Genomic DNA, 23548 nt, shown 5'->3' with positions numbered 1-23548 from the left:
ATAAACTGTTTGAGAGTGAGTGAGAGAGTTTTGCAAAAGAACAAACAGAAAGTTACTGAACAACATTTTTTTATTTCCACCTTTAAATATCATACACTGGTTAATAACTTTTTGCTTACTGCTGCAACACTTATGGTAAAATATAGGACAGATACATATACAGAGGAAACAGAAGACTCTCCTGTTCCTTCCTGTATCTATCAGATTACAGGCCATATGCTTTCAAACTGCTGTGGTGTCTATGTGCAAATGTTTACGTGACTGATGATGAGTGATAATCATCATGGTCTCTGTTTGAAACATCTCTCTTTGGGGGGTTTTTTAAGATAGTAAAAAAGTGAATATGAGATACTAAATATGATTGCCCAACTGTAGTATTTAACACCGGATCAAGACTGCAGCATTACAGTGATGACTGAGCTCACCTCAGGTTTAAAGGAACAGCAAAAGAGATGAAAAGACGGGAGGTGCACATCCATTGCAGGAAAGAAGATGGAAAATGCAGATCCAGCATTTAGAGATAGAGTAGCTGCCAAGACTGTGACTAGGGAGAAAGCCAGATGAGGGAGAACGGGAAACTGTCAGGGGAGAAGAGGCAGGAGAAAAAAGAAAACGGAGGAGAACGAGCGCAAATGTTTGTAGACAATAGTGATAAATGAATTTGGCAAACTCTGCATTCAAGACAGACACATCAGTCCTTTTTTCTTTATTATTTGGAGCCATTCTGAACAACTGAGTGTTCATCAGAAGGTAAGCTCTATTTATTATTCATGACCAGTTCATCTAGTAAATTCACTTCATGACAACACACTTAGCACACGTTATTTTTCTCATGTAGTGTAGTACTGTAGACTAAGTGAAGAACAGATACGCTCAATATGGGCTTGTGCATGACTTAAGTGGTGGATCTTTAGGAAAGTCCAGATAATCCAGTTTCATTATGAATAGGAGAGAGAGATTAAAGACAGTATCCTGTGGGCAGGGAATTCTTGATTATGACTGAGCACAGTCCTGAATATAGCCCCTGGGTTCTTTTGAATCACATCATTCATCTGTTATTTCATCACACTCTCCAGGGATTTCTCTCCCTCCCTACAATAAGAGTACACTGACTACCGATGAGGGAAGAGCTACAGTGGGTAATAGAAAGAAATGCAAAATATAATTAAATAACGTTATGATACAACAGATGCACTGCTTCAGCTGTGAGATGCTTTTCTGAGGTTCACCAGTGGAGTTACAGTAATGTGTGTTCTCTGAATCCTCAAATCATCTCTTCTAACTTTTGAAAGACCGTAACCCCAACAGCCTCTGTGGGGGATGCCAACAAAGCTGGCAGGTACGAAACGACACTCAGTCGTGCTGTGTTACCAAAAGATAGAAAAGACCCAAATCAAATTTAGCTACAGCTTTGATTTCCTTTTTGTCTTCTTACATAAAAAGCATGTCAAAAGCTGGAACCATTTGACATCTGAGTGTGATTTCCATTCAAGTACCTGAGCCTGTGCGCATTATTCTTGTGCCCCTGCGAAAAGGCTGAGATGAAAATCACTCTGTAGAGTGAGAACCCGTTCGTTTGTTACAGTATTTAGCTTGATGTTTTTTTTGCACCATGTATCACAACCAGTGGAAATTGTTCGTGCAAAATGACTTAGAATTAGCTGCCAAGCGGCATTTTAAACAAAATGCTAATGTTGCAGAACAGTCGAGGAGTTGTGGCGAAAGGATAGTAAACTACCAGATAAAATCTAGATGATGATGATGAGCTTCGTGGCTGGGGAGAGATTTGAAGAGTGAACACAAATGAGTTGAAGAGAACATTTTGTGAAACAGGCGTGCACAGTGTCTGGTCTCACAGCCTGTTCCCTACATTTCCACACCACAATGGTAGTAAAGTTCATGAAAGGTTTGACAATTCTTTCCTTAAGGCACCCACTTGGCTGAGGTGCATGCATATGTAGTATTATCTGGATTCTGCTGGCTTGAGACCTTTGTCGTGTGTGTGTCGTGTGCTACAAATAGTTTCTCCATCTGTGACTTTCAGCTGACATTAATGCTAAATACCCTGCACCATGCTTAAAATATACTCAAAATAAGACATCCTGAATTAAATCCTATGCTGGACAGTGATTTTTAAATTGGATTTTTATGAAAAATTGGGTTTTTATTTGTTTATTTATTTTGTATTTGTATTTATTTAGTGCATCTGTTTGTGTATTCAAAGCAAGCATTTCAGTGTGCAGGTAATTGCATATCAAGGAGAGACAGTTAAATACTAGTAGGCTCTGGCAGGATTTTACCTATTCCTGTTCATTAGACCACCTTTAAGTATGTTAGTTACTGATTTTCTTCTTTGTTGTTTCATATCTGCTGTATGAACTAACCTTTTTGCCTGTAATTATTTATAGATTACCTTGAGGATGAGGACACCATCTACACTCAACACATTTTCTAACTCTTCAGTGGCACCAAATCTTCACCAGAACCTGAAAATGAATTCCTCTGAACAGCTGAGCCCCTGGTTGAACAGCAGCACCTTACCACCCATCAGTTTGTTAGGCTTAGGCATGTCCTGTTTTACCATGACATTTGGTGCCATCTCCAACCTCGCCGCCTTGGGCATCCTGGCTAAATCCCGGTTCCGATTCCGCCGCCAATTCAAAACATCATTTTTCCTATTAACAGTGGCTTTACTGCTGGCTGACCTGGGAAGTCATTTGATCCCAGGTTCCTTTGCATTGTATTTACACTTGGTGAGGTTTAATATGCAGACTAATGTTTCAACCATGAAAATCTGTCAAATCTTTGGGGCGAGTATGGTGTTTTTTGGATTATGTCCTTTGCTGTTGGGCTGCGTGATGGCAATAGAGCGATGTGTGGCCATCACTCAGCCCTTTTTTCATGCTGCTATGATTACAGTGGTCCATGTGCAGCGGATTGTGTTATTTCTGTCCTCTATTGCACTTGTGCTGGCGGTTTTACCTTTTTTTGCTGTGGGGAGTTATACAACCCAGTTTCCTGGCACATGGTGTTTCTTGCCTCTCCACGGTCCACACTCTACAGCTAACACCAGTCTCATTCTGGCCTTCTCATGTCTGGGACTCACTGCACTCACTCTTTCCCTGTTCTGCAACATCCTTAGTGGTCTGGCATTGCTGTTGGCCAGAATAAGGCCCCACAGTGTACGTTCAAAATCAGCAGGTTGCTCTTCCAGACATGCATCGTCTCCCTTTTTGTTTTGTTCACTGGATCTGGAGATGATGGTGCAACTGGCAGTGATTACTGTGGTTTCTTGTGTGTGCTGGAGCCCTTTCCTCGTACGTACAACTTCTATTTGTTTCTAGAACCATGCACACCTCTAGAGGTCGCATATTTTTTTTTAAATATAATAGACTGTATGTTTCTGTGTCTATATTACAGATCCAGATTCTTGTGATGCAGTTCAACCAAAGCTTCTCGGCCTCCGCTCATGGAGAAGATACAATTATTCTTCTGGGCTTGCGTATGGCATCTTGGAACCAGATCTTGGACCCCTGGGTTTACATCTTACTGAGGAAGGCAGTGCTTTTCCGAGTTTGCTGTGCTTTCGACGCACGGAAACCCAAACTAACAGCAAAACATTATTTTTCAGACAAACGCAGGGAAGCCTTCAGTCAGCAGTGATGACCATGCTGCTTTTGGACTGGAATTATTTTATTTCATGTGTTTTGTGATAAAGATTTGAACTGTGCAGCAGCATTTAAAAAGGCTTGATTAGGTCTATTCAGAGAGCTTCTACGAGGATGCAATGTGAATACGGGATGGAAACAAGACTTTCACAACATTTCACAACATATCGTTTAGTAGTCTGTGACAGTGCTACTATCAATAGCGGCCACCTGCAAGGCTAGTGGTCGGTCAGCTGGGTGGGTTTAATACTGTCCAATGGAAATTGAAAAGAGCTGAACAGGCGTCAGGTTGGACGAATGGCTGAGCTTGTGGATTAGGTTCCCACCCGGGGAGGGCGGTGCTTCTTTGGCAGTGACTCTTTTCAATATGGAGTACAGAGCTTAGCCTGGTTGAGCCTGCGTTTCTCTGCTCTCATTCACATTTGGCGCTGTCCTGCCCGTCAAGTTATGAACGACCCCCTCGTAAACACCAGCCCGCGGGACTTGCTTACTTTTGATATATTTCCGAATACCGTTTGAACATAAACTGTTTACTACTTAACAAACGACAGCAGTGAAGTTGTGCGCAAGTTATTCGGCTGTTGTAAATCTTTTTTTAAAAAAAACTACTTTGCCCAACGAGGCTACGTTTGATGTGTTGTCGACGCTTCCAGCATCCGGAGCAGATTTAATCAGGTGGATACTCAACGCGAAAAAGAAACTAAGTAGCGAGTTGAGTTTAGCGGGCGAAAGGTGACATCGAGTTTATCAACTCGTAGGTAAGTTGTGTATTATGCATGCTCATGTGTTTTGTTCGATAATATAACGATAGTTCATGTAACATGGCGTGACAACTGTTGGTGCTGCTGCTTACATGTGAGCTGAATGATTTCATGATGACTTTGGTGAAAACTTGTTCATTGTCAAGGCCTTTTAAATAATTGTCATCTAACGTGACATTGAAAGTAGCTGGTCGCATGTGCTTGTTTATACCAGCCTGTACCACAGCACTTCCCGAGTGGCACCCCCCCACACACAGGCTTCAACTTAATTCAGCTCTTTGATAAAAGCCCGTTTCTTTCTCTTCTTCTTCCTCCATGACAAGAATGCACAATGCAGCCAGTGTCTCTGTCTCTCTGGGGTCTTTGGGACTCTTCCGTTTCTTCGGGGTGTCCTGGTCCTGGAGCCTGGCAGCAGGCCTTGGGGTATATCTGGGCACAAGAAGCTGGAAGTACTTCTACATTGCAGCTTGTACCGCCAAGAGAGACCTCAAGTAAGTTGAATATGCTCAAATAAAGGTCTGGTGCTTGTGTGCCTGCATCTATATTTGCCTTATTTCTCCTCATCTTCTTCCTCTGAACATCACCAGTGGCCTGTATGTGCTCCTGAGAGTCAAGCTGGCTCTGTGGCGTTACATGCACAATGGAAGCAACATTCCTTCCATCTTCGCCCAGACAGTGAAACGCCACCCAAATAAACCAGCACTGATCTATGAGGCCACAGGAGAAACGTGGACCTTCACCCAGCTGGATGAGCTCTCTAATGCTGTGGCCCACTGGGCAAGAGGTCAGGGCTGGGTCTCTGGTGATGTGGTAGCCCTCTTCATGGAAAGCAGGCCATTGCAGGTCGCACTCTGGCTGGGTTTGGCCAAGGTTGGGGTGGAAGCGGCACTCATCAACTTCAACCTTCGCCATGACTCCCTCGTGCACTGTATTGGGGTGTCAGGGTCGCAAGCTATTGTGTTTGGAGCTGAGCTTGCTGATGGTAAGATTGTGTTAAATAAGGAACAGTTGATCACAAAATTAATATATACTGTATGGTTTGATAAAGTGAATGGACTTCAAACATATTTAATATATTGGTATTTAATAACACAATGAACAGTGATAGTGAATTTATAAAAGGAGTAGACCAGAGCACATAAACTGACCTGATGTGTGTTTTCTCTTCCCATCTCCCTCTTTTTTTTTCTCCTAATGAATGTCAGCCATCTTGGAAGTTAGCGCCTCCATAAACCAGTCCATGGTACGGTTTTCTACAGGAGACCTCAGTGCAGAACACCTGTCCCGTCTGGGTGCTCAAGCTCTGGACCCAATATTGGCCTCTGCATCTAGACATTCCCCTTCACCTTGTGTTCCCTCTAAAGGCATGAACGGTTAGTACTTAACCCGAGTTTAACTCTGCTTTAGACTTAATGAGTAATTTCCTTTTATAATAATTCAGAGTCTGAATGTTTAAACTACTTGGTATTTTCAAAGAAAATTCCCTCAGGTAATAGATTTTTCTCACTCCCCTGTCTAGTTTCCAAACTGAAATTGCTTTCAGTAATTATTTAACTCAAGCCAATTGAGGTGAATCCTCTGCTGCACAGAACTTTGAGTTAGGAGTCATATTGAATTTGAAACGCATACTGTAGTCAGGGTTAGGTCTGAAGGATGGGTTCATGTGTGTATTATCTGACATACAAACCACAGCACCCAGTGTTTATATCTGACACAGATGCACAAATTATATAAACTTATAAGTCAGCATTAAAGGTGTGAGCCAGATTTGTAACCTGCATAACAAACTAGAGGTCTGTATTGTCCCCATGACAAAAGACAGAATAAAAACAGGGACAGTATTTCCTGTTCTGAGAATCTCAGGTTTCACTAGTGACATTCAAGCGGTGAATAAATGTTGTAAAGACGCCTATTTCCAGTGTGAACTGTAAGTCTCTCTTGTATTCTCTTCTGCAGACCGGCTGTTTTATATTTACACCTCGGGCACCACAGGAATGCCCAAGGCTGCCATTGTGGTTCACAGTCGGTATGTTTTCTTGATAATAATCACAAATAATTGTGCCACTGAAGAGTTATTTTGACAGATATATCTCTGGTGTTTTCACACAACAGTTACTACAGAATTGCTGCTTTTGGGTATTTTGCCTTTCGCATGCGCTCTGATGATATCATCTATGACTGCCTTCCTCTCTATCACTCAGCAGGTACGTTGATCATTGCCTCCAACTCTTGATATTTACAGTCTCTAGGTTTGCATAATAGATGTTTGAGCCTTCTCTTTTTGCCAGGTAACATCATGGGAGTTGGACAGTGTCTGGTTCATGGCCTCACTGTGGTAGTGAAGAAGAAATTCTCTGCCAGCCGTTTCTGGGAAGATTGCATTAAGTACCACTGCACCGTAAGAGCTTATGTTTAGAAAGTATTCAGGTTTGCCATATTTGTAAAATCCATAAATATAAAGTATTGAACATATACTGCCACGGTTAACAAGACAATTTTGTTTTCTAGGTGGTGCAGTATATTGGGGAAATCTGCCGCTACTTGCTGTCTCAGCCAGTACGGCCTTCAGAAAAGGGCCACAAAGTTCGAATGGCAGTGGGAAACGGGTTGCGTCCCAGTGTGTGGGAGGCATTCACAGAGCGTTTTGGAGTGGCACAGATTGGCGAGTTCTATGGAGCAACTGAATGCAACTGTAGTATTGCCAACATGGATGGAAAGGTAAGTAATGCTAGTACTACTTCTTCTTTGTGGATAAAAGGTGAATTGGATCAGAGTTTAGTTAGTTCTGTTCTGCCAGGTGGGAGCCTGTGGATTCAACAGTCGCATTCTCCCGAATGTATATCCCATCCGTCTGGTGAGAGTGAATGAAGACACCATGGAGTTAATTCGCGACAGCCGGGGCCTCTGTGTGCCCTGCCGCCCTGGTAACTAATACCAGTGACACAATGTTGACTTTTCTTGACAGATTGAAAAAACAGAACAATTGTATTTCACTCATCCATGTCTTGCAGGGGAACCAGGGCTTCTGGTGGGTCGAATCAACCAGAAGGACCCATTGAGGCGCTTTGATGGCTATGCCAACCAGGATGCTACAAAGAAGAAGATAGCTCACGATGTCTTCAAGAAAAATGATTCTGCATATCTATCAGGTTTCCATTTCCTGCAATTCTATCAATACAGCGCATCCAGAAATAATTCACAGCACTTAACTATTTTCACACTTTCAACACTTTATCTCACAGCCTTATTCCAAAATGGATTAAATTCATTATTTTTCACAAAATTCTACAAACAATACCTTTATAATGAGGTGAAAAAGAAAAACCTCCATGGCATGCCATGCCATGGCAATCAAAATTGAGCTCTGGTGTATCCTGTTTCCAATTATCATCCTGGAAATCTTTCGAAAGCTCGACTGGAGTCCACCTGTTCGAGACAGGATCATATTGAGGCACAGAGCTGGGGAAGGATACAGAAAAAAATTCTGCAATATTGAGGGTCCCAATAAACACAGTGGCCTCCCTCATAAAGTCAAGTTTGGAACCACCAGGACTCTTCCTAGAACAGGCCGCTCCAGCATTTTTCTGTGGAGAGGAGAACCTGTCAAAAGAACAACCTTCTGTGCAGCACTTCACCAATTAAGCCTGTATGGTAGAGTGGCCCGATGGAAACCACTCCTCTGTAAGGTTTGGTTTGGACTCTGACCATGAGAAACAAATACTCTGGTGTGATGAAACAAAGATTGACTCTTTGGCCTGAATGCCAAGTGTCATGTCTGGATGAAACCATGGCCAATACCATCCCTACAGTGAAGGGATGTTTTTTAGCAGTACTAGTCAAGATTGAGGGAAAGATGAATGCAGCAATGTACAGAAAGACATGCTTGATGAAAACCTGTTCCAAAGTGCTCTGGACCTCAGACTGGGGTGACGGTTTATCTTTCAACAGGACAACAACCCCAAGCACACAGCCAAGATAACAAAGGAGTGGCTACAGGACAACTCTGAGAATGTCTTTGAGTGACCCAGCCAGAGCCTAAAGAAACAAACTTCTTTCATGTTGTTGTTATGAAGTATTGTTTGTAGAATTTTGAGGAAAATAATTAATTTAATCCATTTTGGAATAAGGCTGTAACATAACAAAATGTGGATGCACTGTACATACAGATAGTGAATATTTAACACAATCTAAAATATTTATAATTAAACCTGATCCTTTGTCACTGATAGGTAGGGAATATTATGATTGCTACTACTACTCCTGGTTAACATTTTGTTTTTTTCATGTGTCTGCTATAGGTGATGTGCTGGTAATGGATGAATTTGGCTACATGTACTTTCGGGATCGTGGCGGTGACACGTTCCGATGGCGAGGAGAAAATGTCTCTACAACCGAGGTGGAAGGCACACTGAGCAATCTCCTGAGCCAGACTGATGTGGCGGTGTATGGTGTGACAGTGCCAGGTGATTAAATGTATACCATACACTGCTTTTTGATTCCCATGGAGACAAAAATGACACTTCCCAACGATGCATGTAGCTTTTGACTGGGCTCATTACCTGACATGGATTTATCATGTCTCCTACCAGGTGTGGAAGGCAAAGCAGGCATGGCTGCTATTGCAGACACTGCAGGGTGTTTTGACTGCAACGACTTCTTCCAGAAAGTGCAGCGAGCCCTTCCTCCATATGCTCGTCCCATGTTCCTCCGAATCTCCACACACGTAGACACCACTGGTAAATCTTTCTAAAATATTATTCACAAAAACATCAAGCACTGATGACTTGATATGAATAAATCATAATATATTTTATGCATTTCTCTGCATAGGTACATTTAAAATCCAGAAAACCAGGCTGCAGAGGGAGGGATACGACCCACGTCTCACAACAGACCAAGTCTACTTTTTGAACACTAGGGCTGCGCGTTATGAGGCTGTAGACGAGGAGCTGTACAATGCTATAGTGGAGGGAAAAATGTCTCTATGACATGGAGAACGTAACAAAACAGTCGTGGTGCCTCAGTTAACTCCGTAACAGATACTATAGAGAAAAAAACGATAGCATTCACATGTTGGTGTCCTAACTGTTCATGGAAGAGTATTGAGAGCACCGTTACAGATGCTGTTTTAACACTGTATGAGTAGCTCATACGAACATAATGTGAGGGCATTTATACCCCTTAGCAACTTGTTTTTAATTCTTAAATTAACACGTCAAAAAGCAGCATCACTATATATAGATATGACTGTCTCACAGCACATTTGAAATAGGAACATGTTACAATAATGTGGCTAGGACAGCAAGGGTAGCTTTAAGTCTGAATTTGTTACAGGGTTTAGACCCATTTGTGAAATATGCTCCAAGATTAATTCTGTGTAGGTCTGAGCAATACTTGACTGTGAAGCAATGGAGTTACTGCCGTGTTTGGATGAATGTGATAGACCAGACTACAGGACATGTGGCTACTAGATCAAACACTAACCATAGAGTCGTTTTAATGCAATAAAAATCTAATTTTACTTGTCATATTTGAACCTCTGAACAATGACAGCACAGATTTGCAAATACACAAAGCATTGCTACTGTTTGTGTGCCTTATGTGAAACTTCACATCTGTGTTTCATTTGTTTTATGCCTTTTTGTGTGTGTGGGGAAAGGAACTCAAACGAATGTGGGAAATCGCAGTAGTGATTTTGTGTCATGCAAAGCTGAGTCACATTTAGTGACATTTTACATTTTATGTAACAAATCTTATCTGTGTAGTAATATAATGATGTTAGAGGTTGTGAAGCTATTTACAATTACAAATCTCACAGAATAGATTTGTTTTGTTGCAATTCATATATTTTAAAACATGTCTGCGTTTGTTTTATGTTATGGATTAAAGCAGCTTTTAACTTTGATGGTGTCATAGTGCTGTAACTGCCACAATCACTTACAAACGAAAATTAATAAATATTCACAAGCTTAAAGCTCAAGCTTTTTATTAGTGTCAAAGATTTATTAATAGTCTGTTGACAAGGATATCCTTGCTGGTAAAACTTTCAGTGGATGCTCTTTACAGGCAGTGCAAAAGTAGGGAAAGGCTCTGGGTGTGATGATATCTGTGAAGGTATAGAGAGGCGTTCTCTCTCCAGGGTCGTAAAAGGTCACCTTGCTTCGGTCCATGTCTAAAACTACTCTTATCACTTCTGGCTTCTTAGTCATGTTCAGTGGCTCCCATGGTGCAGTGCAGGCTTTATGCTCTCCATTGCGGAACCTAATAGTCCAGAAACCCTCGGCTGGTGTCAGCACATGCTTACCCTTCCTGTTGATAGACTCGCTGGCTATGCCCACCACCCAGTAGGTGTTTTCCTTAACCTCCACATCCCAGCTGTGGCGTCCACAGGAATAGCCCTCGGCAGCCAGCATCTCAGCGCTGATGTCGAAGCGCTCTGGGTTGTCTGGCAGCTTGAATATCTGGCTAGAGTTCTGCACAACTGTGAGATCCTGTGAGAGGATGAAGCAGCTAGCCGCTGTGTTGGGATCCAGAATAACAGGGCCTTGAGAGAGGGAAAGAAATAAATATGACTAATGTGGCAGGAAAACTATTGACCAATGAAATATGATTAAATATTGTAGAAGAAACTCACTGTATGTAATAATACTCTTCATCTTCTCCCAGACTTTATATTTCAGAGAGCCCAAGTGCTTCGCCACATCAATTAGGCCACCGGAAATCACTTGTGGATCCTGGGGTTTTTGCCAGGTTCTGTATTTATTGAGAATTGTGTCTGTGAAGCTATATTGCCTTAAAAAAAAGACTAACAAGACTGTAAATGTGAAATAACACTTACCTTCTTATTGTTTCCTTGTAATTCTGAAAAAGAAATTTGATGAGAGCAACTTTAACTAAGTGTAATGTAAAAGAATTCCTAGTGAAGAAGGGTTAGAAGAAATGTCTCATCTACCTTAAGAAATGGGATATCTTGAGATGTCATCTCCTGTTCTAGTAATCTGATGGTGTTGGAAAGAGATGTCACTTCGTTGTTCAGATCCTCAATCCTCTGGTTAATCGTCAGATTCTTCAGCTCCTCCTCAGCCTTTAAATCGGAGAGTCTGGCAGCCTCTTGCTCCTTCAGGTAATGGTGAAGAGCTTCAAATTCTTCCTTGATCTGTGTTTCAGCATGTTTAGTTTGGTTCTGGAAAAACACATGATAGGTAAGATTGAGAAGAAATCATTACCTCCACCTATTATGATCAAGGTATCATATGTTCCGGACGGGACTGACAGTACCTTAACATGTTCTGCCATTTCTTCACAAACCATTTTTGCCTTCTTGTAGAGCTGTAGCTTCTCTTTCAAAGGCAGCAGCGCACTTTTCAGTTCCTCCTACAAAGTCAGCGAGAGGTCATTGACACTTATAAGCAAGGTCAGACTGGCACAAGGCCGAGCTGTCAGCACTGTGTTTGCCGCACAATACGGCACCATTAAAGGAAAAGGGTTCTCAAGGCCTGGTAAGATAAACAAACTGAGCTCCAGACAGGAATACAATATGGCACCCAGTAGATTCATTTCGCATTAGCACTCAAGGTTTCTTAATGCTGAGAGAAGACCAGACAGGGCAGAAGCAGAATGTAGAGTCACAGAAACTTAGTGAGAGTCAAGTTTCAGTCCTCGCTGAGCTGCCAACAGCGATGACAATCCAAAAATATGAATCTATTATTAGAACGTCAATGAACTCTGCCAGACACCTTCATATACTGTATATCAGCATGTCAGGCTCAGAGAGGCACAGAGGCTGGAAATCAAAATCAAAAATGAATTTTCTAAATGTATGGGACTATAAGGTTTCCCAGGCTGCTGATGTTGAAGATGTGCAGCTCGAACATTGAAAACATGCTGTAACCCTGTGACTTTAACATGCCTACCTTACAGTCATGAGCACCCTCCCCAATGGGATAGAGCCTGTGTCCGGTGTGTGCAGCTGCTTTGCCACACGTGCTACAGATCGGTTCCAAGTCCTCCAAACAGAAAACGGTGAGCGTTTCTCCGTGTTCTTTGCAAGCTTCTGGGTCATTCCTGCCTCGGTCCTTTTTGAACGATTCGCAGGCTTTCTCCAGCACAGTGCTCACTGCTACTTGATCCATGGAGCAACGGCGCCAGCACAGAGGACAGTGGTGTGAATCCCCACCGCTCTGTGTCTCCCAGCTGTCTTTTAAGCAGGCTTGACAGAATCTGTGTCTGCAAGTGAGCACCACTGGTTGACTGAAAATATGCCCACAAATTGGACAGGAAAGGTCATCCTCCAGATGAGCACGTCTGCTGGCCATTCTTCTTCACTGGGCTTTGGTGAAAATGAAGCATCCGAGGTCCCTCCCATGTCTCTGCAAGGCTACCCCCATCTTGACCTCAGCAATAAGTGTTAATACCTCAGCCTCCCAGAGGCGGATCCTGTGTTACGCTGTGTTGTGTTGAGCATGCACATTGCACATTCTCAAATAAACACCCCACCTCGGAATAAAATGAATTGGGCTTGCGTTTAAGAGGCTGTATCTGTGCAGATCAGAGCGCATAGTTGCCTGAATAACTCAGGCATGACAGCATTCAAAAGGGCTTTTAGACTGAAGTTATAGTATGATCACCTCTACGTTATGTGAGCAGGCTGTTGAAAGAACTGAGTAAAGTGTAAAGTGATTTTATAAATAGAAGAAACTGGACTTGGACTAAAGCTATGAGTAAAGAAACAAACTACTGTATTCACTCTAAAGACTTTTAAGTGGTACTTCTAGTTGTAGGACTACTTTTATGGCACTGCACTTTTACATGAGTTTATGTTCTTCCACCACGTCTGCTTTGACCAGTTTTTATTTTTTCCACAGTCAAGTTTAGCTTTGGGCAACAGCTTTTAAAGAACTTGCCCAAGGTTATTTTTAAAATATCCGAGTCGAACCCCCTCTGGTTTAACAACACAGGTGTCAAATTACTCAAAAGGCTTTTTTGTTTTTGTAAGAGCGAACATAAAGCCCTTCTGTGCTAAATGTGTAACCAGCGCCATGGTTGTCTTGAAGATTAGTGAAGTTGAATTTGTCCATTTGCAAAATATTTCACAGTTATCCAACCTTATTAGCACCATGATGCTGTTTTGTTGCGAGTATTTGAGGTTGCACCAAAATAGGGAAGACCGTAGATAAACAGCCTGAGGAATATGATCCTGCCATGAGAAAACACAATGTAGGCCAGTGCTGCTTTGCCTCTTGTATATAACATTTCATCATTGTCTGTACATCACACTCAGCTTTAAACTATGCAGGTAGGAGAGTTATTACAGCGAGTTGCAGCTGTAAACAATAAGCTGTTACATATGCAATCCCTCCCTGAGAGGCCAAGGTGAAGTTTGATTTGTCGTCCACACCACTGCAACAGCAGTAGTACAAAGTCATTGATAGTGACGGCAGCAGGAGCCAACACACACACACACACACACACACACACACACACACACACAGCAAACATTAGCGGTTTCTCTGCATGCAGTCAGTGAATAGATAACAAATACCCTTATTAATAGACATGTTAAAGACAGTTTTATGCGGTGTGAATATTTATTAAACCATTTTTAATTGTGTCATTTAAAGTTATGTTTGACAGCCTGTTCTGATTTAGATGAACTGAACAAAGTTTAATGGCTATTTTAATTTAGGAAAATGTTTCATCCGTTTACATCTTCAAATTACCCATCTGTTTATTTAACTATAAATTGTTTCTAAATGGGTCGGATTAAATTAATTGGGAGAAGACAGATGGATTACTTTGGTCTGGGGGTTTATATGTTTACACACATCTGTGTGTGTGTGTGGGAGTGTGTGTGCAAGCTGGCATCTCACTGAGGCATGGGCAAACAGAAGATAATGAGGTGGCTAACAGTCAACTGTCTACACTGCATGGACCAATGAGTCCATGTGGTTAAACAGGGAGTCCTGAAATTCACATTTTGTATTTATTGGTTTTCTAACTCTGACAATTAAAATAACCAGTCCACGCTAATGAGAACTCTTAATTTGAAAGTACTGAATATCCTACAGATACATTTAGCACATCTGCTGTGTCTGTCCGCTCTGATATACATATCTATGGCATGGACTGAATATCTATTTTTATTCAGCTTACCTAGTTCTTGGATGCTTCCTTTACGGGATACACTCTGGTTCATACACAGGCCTGAACTGCAACACACAGAACAGTCTTCAGGACCAGGTTGGATCTGTCCCAAATAAAAGTTTAAAAAGTTACCAGCCCAAGCTGTGCAGCAGAAAACCACCAGGAAATCACACTAATAAAAACTGGAAGAAATAAATGACAGGCTTCACTTATGCCAGGCATCATATAAAAAGCAATATTATAAGTTAGTTTAATGAGCACTAAGCACTACACTCATGTAATATATTATTATTTCATGTATCTGCTGCTTTTCCTTCTCCTCTGCTAAAGCCCATAGCTGTTGTTTAATTTATACATATGGAGAAAAGTAGGTTTTTAATCACATGGTCCACTTTATTGATTTTCACACAGGAATGACAGAACACTTTAAGACAAGCCAGGCACTGTACAAAGATAAATACACATTAGCTGTAGAATATTTAAGAAAGAAATGGAATTAAAAAGCATCAGGTGTGTGAAGGTGAAGTTAATGATCAAAAAGAAATGGAACAAGGTCCTACTCACAATTCATGTCAGAGTTCAGTCGCCCACAGCTTTCAAGTCTAACATCACGGTTGAGCTGCGCCAGTATTATACACATGACATTTCTTTCCAGCTAATATGAGATTAAGGCAACCTTTGAACATTTCACACAAGTCTCAGTTGCTGACAGGGCTTTTTTTTTTTTTTTTTACTTGGAATTTGATGATTTGCCACCATCACTGATTAAAATGTAGCAGTAATTACATTAATTACATTAGCAAATAGGTTACATATAAACATATGAGTTAGTTCCTAAAACAACAGTGCTTCTCTGGTATAAACTTTTCATGCTTATCGAATACTTTTTGGCTTCAATATCAACTTAACTCTTCATTACTTAACACTTTTTTCCCGACCCTCCCCTCAGTGACCAAAGGCCACTATAACTTCCTGTCAGAGTTATCAGAGGTGCGTCCAGAGCGCTGGTGTCGTACCTCCAGGTGTTTGCTCTGGACACGGTCAAAATGTTGGAGCAGCTCGCTGTAATCCATGTGAGTATAAGAGGAACGTTTTGAGGCCTTTTGCTGTTTAGACTCCTTATACTTGGACTCGTCCACAGTTCTCATGAGCTCTGGGTTAGGAACACACCGCAAGCGGTGAGAGAGCAGCTGGAAGGCCTGGCTCTGTGGCAGCAGCATCAGTAGACCATACAGTGCCTTAATCAGATAAGGGTTGTTCTCAACATCCAGGAGTTGCAAACGCAGGTAGGTGAAAATGGGGCTTTCTATGAGCTGTACCAGTTTGTCGACCTCCATCAGGAAATCTACTGTCACCTCCAGATCCCCAAACTTCTGGATGAGATCATAGGCGTGTTTGTAGTTCTGTGTGAGGAAGCAGAGCGAAACAGTGGCCACAGGGTTGTGGCACCAGGAGCGATACAGGCAGCAAAACAAAGCACAGCTCTCCTGCGTGCGCAGGTCTTTTAGCTGGTTGCGTAACTGGAAGAGTTCAGCAGAGGTGAGCAGGATGGTGTTGAGCGTCTGAACCATGGTGGAGGCAAATTTGAGGTCTTCCTCTTTCAGCAAGATGTCAGCCATGGAGTGGAAGATGTTCTCTGCATGAAGTAACAAACACAGCTGTCTAATGATAAAAGCGCCTCTATTCTCAAGAAGCTTCCTCTCCAGACTGAAGCGTTTCAGCAGGTTGATCATGAACTTGTAAAAATAAGAATTCATGCTGGGAGTAGAGGGGGATGAATCCACTGCTTTAGAGCTGTGCTGCTGCCCTGGCTTGGCACCATCTGGGACCTTGAGCTCCAGTTTGTTGTCAGCGCTGTCACACGAGCCAGCTTGGTCGGTTTGGCCAGCAGGAGATGATGCTATCTCGGCCAACACCTCCAGATCTTTCAGTATCACCTCATCAGACTCGTCCGACAGCGTTTTCAGCAACATGGGAAACAGGCTGTCCGTGTGGCGGAACATTTTGCGTGGTGTCTTGATGTAGAGGTGGTAGAGCCATTTAAGCACAGCTATGCGGGTCATCATGCCAGTGGAGGAGTCATGGAGGTGGCGATCCAACACCTGAACGATGCCGTCTAGGTCCAGAGTTACCTGAGGCCTGTCAGAACTCGCTGGAGTGAAGAAGCTGATATTACTGAAACCAACAGATTCTTGAGATGCATTCAGCATATCATTACTGTCTGGTTCTGTCTTGGGCTGGCCATCTTCCCTAGTCAAGGACCCTGTGCTGCCATTTTTTTCTTCCTCCTCATCCTCATCATCCTCAGGAGTCACCAACTTCATTAGACTGTGATTACATGCGCTGGCTGCTTCCTTGGTGTTCTTCTTTCTGTCATCATAAGAAAGGCAAGGCAGCACTGCAGTTAGGATGCCAGAGGAGTATGGGAGCACCACTCTGCCTGCAAGCTGGATAAACTCTCTCATCCAGGTCATAGCTGTCAGCTGGATCAGGTCATTTGTGAGTTTGGTCTCATCTGCGACCTGGCAGTGGATGACCAGGATGTTTGCCATCTCAGCAAATTTCACACTGGACGGAGTCTTCTTAATCTCCTTCAGAAACTCTCCCAGCACCACCTCACATAACCTGCGGATCTCCTTGCTGTTGTCCCCCAGGATCTGGAAGAGCCCATCTAGGATCTCAGGGAGGTAGTCTAACAAGTTGATGTCTGGCACAGACTCCAGGACATGGATCCAAGAAATAATGAACTGCCTGGCATACTGATTATTGGAGTAGATTCTCTCTCTCAACAGGGGGACAAATGCCACTAAGTCAAACTTGTTACTCTCCGTCACTATGTCTTTCAACAGTCTGTCCAGGAGTTCAGATCCACTTTTCACATTGGGATCAGGATCTGCTGCAAGCTTGCTGAGGCCATCAAAGAGCAGGTTGAAGTGGGGCAGCACAGCCCCCCTGGCCACTTTGACTATATTGTAGAGAGCCTCACATGCATAGTAGCGCAAACGACTGTCTGAGTCATTGAAACATGTGAGCACAGGCTCAATAAGCTCCTTCAGATACAGACCTGAGTCCTTGCCGAGGGCAATGGAGCAAGCTGCCAGTCCAATGAGTCCACCCTTGCGGCTGTGGGGGTGCTGGGAGAGGGCGAATTCCGAGGCCAGAATCTGGATCACATGCCTGATTTGAGTAGAGTTGTTCTGAGCGACAAACTCCCGCACCAGCTTTTCAATTTCTAGAGCTGCGACTTTCCTCTTCTCGTACAGTTTATCATTCAGAGCCCTCACAATGTTGGGCGTCAGAGGCGAAAAGTCCTTCTCGGTGTTCATGTTCGCAGCTGCGGGTAAACTGGATCCTGTCCCTTCAAAGATACGTCGATGTGCGAAAAAACAGTCTGCATTTATAAGAATGTATTAATGAAAACACGTCGGTTTCAATAGCGAACCAGGAAGCCTTGTGATACAGCGCAGCTGACCGGTTACATCCGCCGGAAACACGTCACGGTTGCTACATATATTTGTGTCCCGCTCTGTGGGCGCCGCTAACGCTAATTAGCTTCATTAGCTACGTATTCAGCCAATGCATGTTTTCAGCTTACACCAGCTAACAGCTTCGCCTATTAACACCGAGTCTTACTTTTGTCTTTAGCTGCTGAGGAGTTGTTGTTACAGGCAGCAACAACGATGGCGAGCCGCCTCTCTTTTCACTCCCAGCTTTCATCCATAATGGAGACGATGGCCAGGTCTGTCCTGAGTCAGGTCTGCAAACTGGTGGATGAGGACTCGGCTGAGCTCCGGCTCGAGTTGTCTCGGCTGTTGTTTGCTAATTCAGCCCTGGCAGAGAAAGTAAACAGCCTGGAGTGTGAGCTAACGATTGTTAGAAGCGACGCACCCAAGTTGTGTAAAAGTTATCGCACCGTAGGTGTTCAAACTGTCTGCTACAGGGACGACGATCCCCAGGGTAGTTTTCTATTTGTCTGACAGTAGTGGAGTGGAAAATAAACGATCTGCATCCCCTTCCACGTTTACTTGTATATGTTATTGTCTGACTTCTCAGTGTCTGGGCCTCCCACCATAGAAGGGATATTTGGAAAAGACTGGTGTATGAATCTGTGGAAAGACAGAGATCCATACAGTCTGGAGAGTGTCACAGACTCACCACAGTCATTTGATAAGGTGAGAGGAAGAGAGGAAGTATTTAATGTCTGACTTCTTTATGAATACAAGCAGTAAACAAGTGTTTGCATCACACTGAAAAGCAGCAGTAGTTGCGGACATGCTTATACGTCTTGATGCACCAGTATGTCTTTTGTTATTTTTATACTACTGTTATATTTGTTGGTTACTAATATAAAACTTACATGTTTTTAAGGAAGTAATGGCAAGTGGTAAAGATAATCTTGGTTAGTGGTGAAAATGACAGAGCAAATATGGTACTGTTGGGGATAATAATAGAATAATAATGTGCATATAATCATAGAAAATGTTGCTGAATTCAACTGCAGTTGATTTTGTTTCTATTTTGTAGTCTGTGACAACACTGTCTGACCAAATTACTGTGACTGAGATCAAAGAGGAGCATTATATGGAGGACACGGCAGACGGCAGCCAGCAGGAAACCCTCAGTACAGAAGGTAAGAGGGTTCAAGAGTGTTTGCATGCCAGAGTACACACTGCAGATTTAGCTGCTTTATATATAGGGTTTGTGTGTTTATATGCAACAGGACATGAAGAAATTTTGCGTGAGGAAGCCGAGCAGCTGTCAGACGATTACTCTGCTAGTAGCAGCACTTGCAGTCTGCCGTTTGAACAGGTTGCATCTGTAGGTGGTATTGAAGAATCATCCATACAGCTGATATCCATCAATGGCACAGAGGAGGCCTTTGGCACAGAGGAGGCCTTTAGCACACATATCATTCCAATTGAAGATGATGACGACGATGATGATGATGTGCAGTTTGTTCAAGAAAGTCAAACGGAGCCAACAGCGAATGCTGCTGGTGGGTCCAGCCAACACAAGCAGCAAACATTACCGGCAGACAACAATGAAAACAGCACTGCTTTAAATAAAGACTCGGATAATGACTTAAAAATGACTAATGCTGAAACCACAAGAAATCCAAACAAAGACAAATTCACATGCCAAATATGTAGCAGGACATTTTTCCACAAGGGCACACTAACACACCACATGAAGTCACATAAGTCAAACTTCTGCAACATTTGCAAGCAGCATTTTCCTCACAGGAACAAGTTAAACTCGCACAACTGTGTGCCTCCAGTTCCCTCTCAGAGAATCGCTAAGTCATGCGAGCTGTGCGGGAAGACTTTTGCAAACCCATCTGCTCTCAGGATTCATTATGTCGTTCACACGGGAGAGAAACCCTACAGGTGCAGCTTGTGTGGGAAAGGGTTCACACAGAAAGGTAATCTGAAATGTCATGTGCGCATCCACACTGGAGAGAGACCATTTCGCTGTGTTAAATGTGGGAAGACGTTCACACAAAAGGTCAACCTTAACCACCATTTAATGGCACACAGAAACCGTGAGTTTGTGGGTGAGAAGCCTATAGCTAGGAGACATCTTAAGAACTTAATGGCTGGAAGCTGTCAGTGACTGAGTGTGGGATCAGTAGCTTTATTTATCTAAAAGCATCGTGTTCTACTTTTGACAGTAGTGTAAGGGAGTATAACGTCATGTATGTAATGACTTGTAGTCTGAAGTCTAGTGTTTAAAATATAATCAGTTTTTATCAGTGTTTTTATTTATGCATTTAACAGTTCACTGTTTGTTATTTCTGTCTTTACAATAAAAAAACACTCACAAATGTTCACGTTGTGATTGAAATGTTATTTAATAGAATGTCATTTTAAAATATCACTTGTTTTCTGTCTAATCTAATATGCCTTCAATGTCAAACCGTTGCATCAGTCTGTAAATATTGGACCTGAATAAAGCACATCTTACTGGGCTTTGAAAGGTACATGGAAATGAGACTGAGAAGGGGGGAAAAAGTCTAGATGAAAACCTATTCTTTTAGTTAAGGACTACTCATATAGTGAGATCAGTGTAGCCTGTGCAGGGGGAACACAGAGACGGACTAACTGCTCTGTCTAGGTGATGACAATACTGGTGAGGAACAAAAGTACAGAAATACAGTAAATTCTTAAATATAAATGATTAACATAAAAAAAAACTGCAAAGAGACAACACTCGTCTGTCTGCAATAAAGATTCAACTGTACAAATACATGTTAATAACAGTGGTTCTGTTTACACCTGAAACTTACTTGAGTTGCTTGTGACCAACTCAGAAATATTTCTTTATAACTGTTGTGTCTGTCAAGCAGAAAGGCCTACCCACTGTCTGCACAGTTGAATGCCAAGAGATGAGGTACAGCGTATGGCAACATAAAGCAGAGGTGTGACAACGAAGCAAACAGAACTGTTTCACTTCTACATTGTTGTGAAGAGGTAGTTTTGAAGGTTTGTGTTACATGTGTGCAAATGATGGAGCACTTGTCACAAAATTCTTTTGGCATTATTCGATACAGGCCTTTTGTGGCCTCACGTGACTCTGAGGTATGTGTGTTTGTGTGTGTGTGTGTGTGTGTGTGTAATATGTTACACGATATGACAACATGCATGGATGAGATGTCAGTAAAGTATTTTGTCATAGTTTCAATCAGCAATTACGTCTCCTGTCGCCTATGACAAAATGTTTGCAGTGATCCTCCAACCTTTCAATTAAACCAAACCCCAGTCATTTAACTGGTATTATTTAGGATAGATATTCTCTGTTCCCATTTGGCTGTCACAGCATTTCTCTTATAACTAATGCTAAAAACACACCAGACAAATTCAAAATTTACATCTTTGACAGAGATGGTTATTTTAAATCTACATTTTCAGCCACATTTGAGCTTCATATTGACATGTTAGCACACGTTGAGCAACACTTAAAATCATTTACAGCCACAGCTGGATGCCTTGGCTTGTTAATTAAAACACTGGTGGTGATTTAAACCATACTTGTAAGCGTAACATTTCCCACAATCCACGCAGCTATAAGGCTTTTCACCGGTGTGTGTTCGAAGATGTATGTTCAGAGAACTTTTCTGGGAAAAACTTTTGCCACAGTCTGGACAGCTGTACGGCTTCTCCCCCGAGTGCACGCGCTGGTGCAGTTTCAGGTACGTTTTCTGAGCAAAGCGCTTCCCGCACACTGAGCAGCTGAATGGCTTCTCGCCGGAGTGTCGCCTGACGTGGACTTTTAAACTGCTCAAATAGTTGAATATTTTCCCACAGAATAAGCACTCAAACCGTTTTGTTGGCTTCACGGGCTTTGGTTGGTTAGTGAGGTCTTTGGTTGCATTCATATGGATATCGTTCGTATAGTCCAAGTATCCTGCTATAGCTGAAGGAGGATTTGAATTGTCGACCAGAGTGCTCATCGTTGCATCATCTATTAACTTGTCCATAATTGTAGGCTGTGCGCACTGTTGTGTTTGACTGTCTGACGCCATGGGGAAGTTGTTCAACTCTCCCGAGTGAAGCTGCAGCTCATCAACAGATCTCTGCATCATACTTTCCTCCTCAAAAAGTCCAACTGCAAAATGAAAACAACTACAATTAAGTCACATTCAGTGTTGAGGTAAGAATCATTTGAATTTTATTTTTCATTCAGTCTTACTTTTTCTGTTATCTGGGAGCCTCATCTGCTGGCCAATGGGATGCTGTTCATCATATGTCTCTTCTTTGACAAAGATGAGATCGGGTTCTCTCTCCATCAAGTCTATTGCCTACCAAAAAGACGTGACAAAAATCCTTCCGTCATCTCAGCTCTCTACAGAAATGGCTTTACTTGATAAATAAAAACTAGCTGGTAGGTGATCCACTGACCTGCGCTCCCATGCTCGTCATGGCTGCAGGCTCCATTGTGCTTTTCCTTTGAGAGGAGACTTTGTCTTCTCTCCACAAGTCCATGCACCAGTCCTTTCCAAAAACTCCATCAATGGCTGGTGCAGGCTGCTGCTGCTGTTCTGGAGGAAGAAGCAGATATGAAACCATGACGCCCCAAAGATAATCAAAGGGACACTTACACCAAGAGCAAATCAAACTTAATAACAACAATAAATGACAACAATAATGCTTGTTTCCATAAACAATGTCAAAAGCAGATGTGCACTCTGAAGTTAGCTGATCTGCTGCAACACTGACAAAACTAAACTGCCTGTATACTGGCTGCTATACTATCCTCTCTGATGTAGCAGCCTCGTAAGGACTCGCTCCAGATTTCTGCTTCGACCGTCCTGACCTGCAGGGTGCCGCCGGCTGACACTGTTGACATGTGCAGGGTAGGTGTGAGCCTCCCTGGCCGCTCTCAGCTGGACCTCCAGAGAGTAACACCTCTTCTTCAGCGCTTCGTTCTCCGTCTTGTGAAGGGATATCTCGGTGTGAAGGACGGAAGAGCATTCGTCAGCCAGGTTTCCTATTTCTACTAAAGCCGCCTTCGTTAGCTTTTCCAGGATAGCGGCTAACTGCGTCCGAAAACTTCGGTTTGTGGTGTCGCACATCATCTCGACAGATAAGCTCAGTATTTTTTTTTTTTTTTTAAAATTGGCAAGATTCCCAGAGTAGCAGCGCTGCTCCTCGATCAAATCTGTGGTATAGCTGTGCCGCTAGGGATTGTGGGAAAATGGTATGTTTGCGTACCAACATTTACAATGAGCCCTTGAAGGCAGCACAGTAAAAAATACCGGAACGTCATTTTTTGTTAAGTAAAATATTTAAAACGTTGTCAACATCTTCAGGCCAAATTATAGAGTGTGTAAATAGTGTGTTATTATTTTATATGCATCTATAAGGTTATCCATTTTATTACTAATGTGAAATGTTTTGTTTTTCTTTCTAACAATTTGAACCCTTGCACCATGTAATACATACAGATAAACAGCGGTGAATTAATTTAAAATAGACA

General features: G+C 42.5%; 6 protein-coding genes across 6 annotated transcripts; 3 read left to right on the top strand and 3 right to left on the bottom strand.

Annotated features, from left to right (window-relative positions):
- Positions 1-382: 382 nt before the first annotated feature.
- On the top strand, positions 383-4261 carry ptger1c (prostaglandin E receptor 1c (subtype EP1)). The gene is made up of 3 exons (XM_026351996.1): positions 383-750; positions 2409-3317; positions 3421-4261. Exons 2-3 carry the CDS (start codon positions 2421-2423, stop codon positions 3661-3663), a joined length of 1140 nt encoding a protein of 379 aa, XP_026207781.1. The 5' UTR covers positions 383-750; positions 2409-2420; the 3' UTR covers positions 3664-4261.
- On the top strand, positions 4036-10332 carry slc27a1a (solute carrier family 27 member 1a). The gene is made up of 13 exons (XM_026351895.1): positions 4036-4426; positions 4753-4920; positions 5017-5411; positions 5635-5802; positions 6386-6455; positions 6542-6633; positions 6718-6827; positions 6938-7147; positions 7227-7353; positions 7441-7578; positions 8728-8892; positions 9019-9165; positions 9260-10332. Exons 2-13 carry the CDS (start codon positions 4754-4756, stop codon positions 9415-9417), a joined length of 1947 nt encoding a protein of 648 aa, XP_026207680.1. The 5' UTR covers positions 4036-4426; position 4753; the 3' UTR covers positions 9418-10332.
- A 66-nt stretch (positions 10333-10398) lies between these two features.
- trim35-13 (tripartite motif containing 35-13) lies at positions 10399-13121 on the bottom strand. The gene is made up of 6 exons (XM_026351930.1): positions 12343-13121; positions 11708-11803; positions 11382-11612; positions 11268-11290; positions 11064-11182; positions 10399-10973 (listed from the first exon to the last, which is right to left on the bottom strand). Exons 1-6 carry the CDS (start codon positions 12742-12744, stop codon positions 10435-10437), a joined length of 1410 nt encoding a protein of 469 aa, XP_026207715.1. The 5' UTR covers positions 12745-13121; the 3' UTR covers positions 10399-10434.
- A 2183-nt stretch (positions 13122-15304) lies between these two features.
- vac14 (vac14 homolog (S. cerevisiae)) lies at positions 15305-18041 on the bottom strand. Its single transcript, XM_026351862.1, has one exon. The coding sequence runs from the start codon at positions 17896-17898 to the stop codon at positions 15535-15537; it is 2364 nt and encodes a 787-aa protein (XP_026207647.1). The 5' UTR covers positions 17899-18041; the 3' UTR covers positions 15305-15534.
- A 45-nt stretch (positions 18042-18086) lies between these two features.
- LOC113156692 (zinc finger and BTB domain-containing protein 49-like) lies at positions 18087-20314 on the top strand. The gene is made up of 4 exons (XM_026351942.1): positions 18087-18529; positions 18626-18744; positions 19097-19202; positions 19293-20314. The coding sequence occupies exons 1-4, from the start codon at positions 18253-18255 to the stop codon at positions 20183-20185; spliced, it is 1395 nt and encodes a 464-aa protein (XP_026207727.1). The 5' UTR covers positions 18087-18252; the 3' UTR covers positions 20186-20314.
- A 90-nt stretch (positions 20315-20404) lies between these two features.
- Positions 20405-23242, bottom strand: LOC113157446 (zinc finger protein 37-like). The gene is made up of 4 exons (XM_033326092.1): positions 22886-23242; positions 22471-22610; positions 22262-22370; positions 20405-22177 (listed from the first exon to the last, which is right to left on the bottom strand). Exons 1-4 carry the CDS (start codon positions 23145-23147, stop codon positions 21567-21569), a joined length of 1122 nt encoding a protein of 373 aa, XP_033181983.1. The 5' UTR covers positions 23148-23242; the 3' UTR covers positions 20405-21566.
- Between the last annotated feature and the right edge of the window lie 306 nt (positions 23243-23548).

This window comes from Anabas testudineus, chromosome 8, assembly GCF_900324465.2.
Source record: "Anabas testudineus chromosome 8, fAnaTes1.2, whole genome shotgun sequence".
In the NCBI taxonomy this organism is placed as follows: Eukaryota; Metazoa; Chordata; class Actinopteri; order Anabantiformes; family Anabantidae; genus Anabas; species Anabas testudineus.
This window is presented reverse-complemented; position numbering and strand designations above follow the sequence as displayed.

Excerpts from the sequence above, each read along its gene's own strand:
- slc27a1a (XM_026351895.1), top strand. The coding sequence starts at position 4,754 with ATGCACAATGCAGCCAGTGTCTCTGTCTCTCTGGGGTCTTTGGGACTC. Across the intron at positions 5,803-6,385 it reads TCCCTCTAAAGGCATGAACG|ACCGGCTGTTTTATATTTAC; the intron begins GTTAGTACTTAA and ends TCTCTTCTGCAG. Across the intron at positions 7,354-7,440 it reads CTGTGTGCCCTGCCGCCCTG|GGGAACCAGGGCTTCTGGTG; the intron begins GTAACTAATACC and ends CATGTCTTGCAG.
- vac14 (XM_026351862.1), bottom strand. The coding sequence starts at position 17,898 with ATGAACACCGAGAAGGACTTTTCGCCTCTGACGCCCAACATTGTGAGG.
- ptger1c (XM_026351996.1), top strand. The coding sequence starts at position 2,421 with ATGAGGACACCATCTACACTCAACACATTTTCTAACTCTTCAGTGGCA. Across the intron at positions 3,318-3,420 it reads TGTGCTGGAGCCCTTTCCTC|ATCCAGATTCTTGTGATGCA; the intron begins GTACGTACAACT and ends TCTATATTACAG.
- trim35-13 (XM_026351930.1), bottom strand. The coding sequence starts at position 12,744 with ATGGCCAGCAGACGTGCTCATCTGGAGGATGACCTTTCCTGTCCAATT. Across the intron at positions 11,183-11,267 it reads TACAAGGAAACAATAAGAAG|AACCTGGCAAAAACCCCAGG; the intron begins GTAAGTGTTATT and ends CAATAAATACAG. Across the intron at positions 10,974-11,063 it reads GAAGAGTATTATTACATACA|GCCCTGTTATTCTGGATCCC; the intron begins GTGAGTTTCTTC and ends CCCTCTCTCAAG.
- LOC113156692 (XM_026351942.1), top strand. The coding sequence starts at position 18,253 with ATGGCGAGCCGCCTCTCTTTTCACTCCCAGCTTTCATCCATAATGGAG. Across the intron at positions 18,530-18,625 it reads CAGGGACGACGATCCCCAGG|TGTCTGGGCCTCCCACCATA; the intron begins GTAGTTTTCTAT and ends CTGACTTCTCAG. Across the intron at positions 19,203-19,292 it reads GGAAACCCTCAGTACAGAAG|GACATGAAGAAATTTTGCGT; the intron begins GTAAGAGGGTTC and ends TATATGCAACAG.
- LOC113157446 (XM_033326092.1), bottom strand. The coding sequence starts at position 23,147 with ATGATGTGCGACACCACAAACCGAAGTTTTCGGACGCAGTTAGCCGCT. Across the intron at positions 22,371-22,470 it reads TGACGAGCATGGGAGCGCAG|GCAATAGACTTGATGGAGAG; the intron begins GTCAGTGGATCA and ends TCTTTTTGGTAG. Across the intron at positions 22,178-22,261 it reads GCTCCCAGATAACAGAAAAA|TTGGACTTTTTGAGGAGGAA; the intron begins GTAAGACTGAAT and ends TTCATTTTGCAG.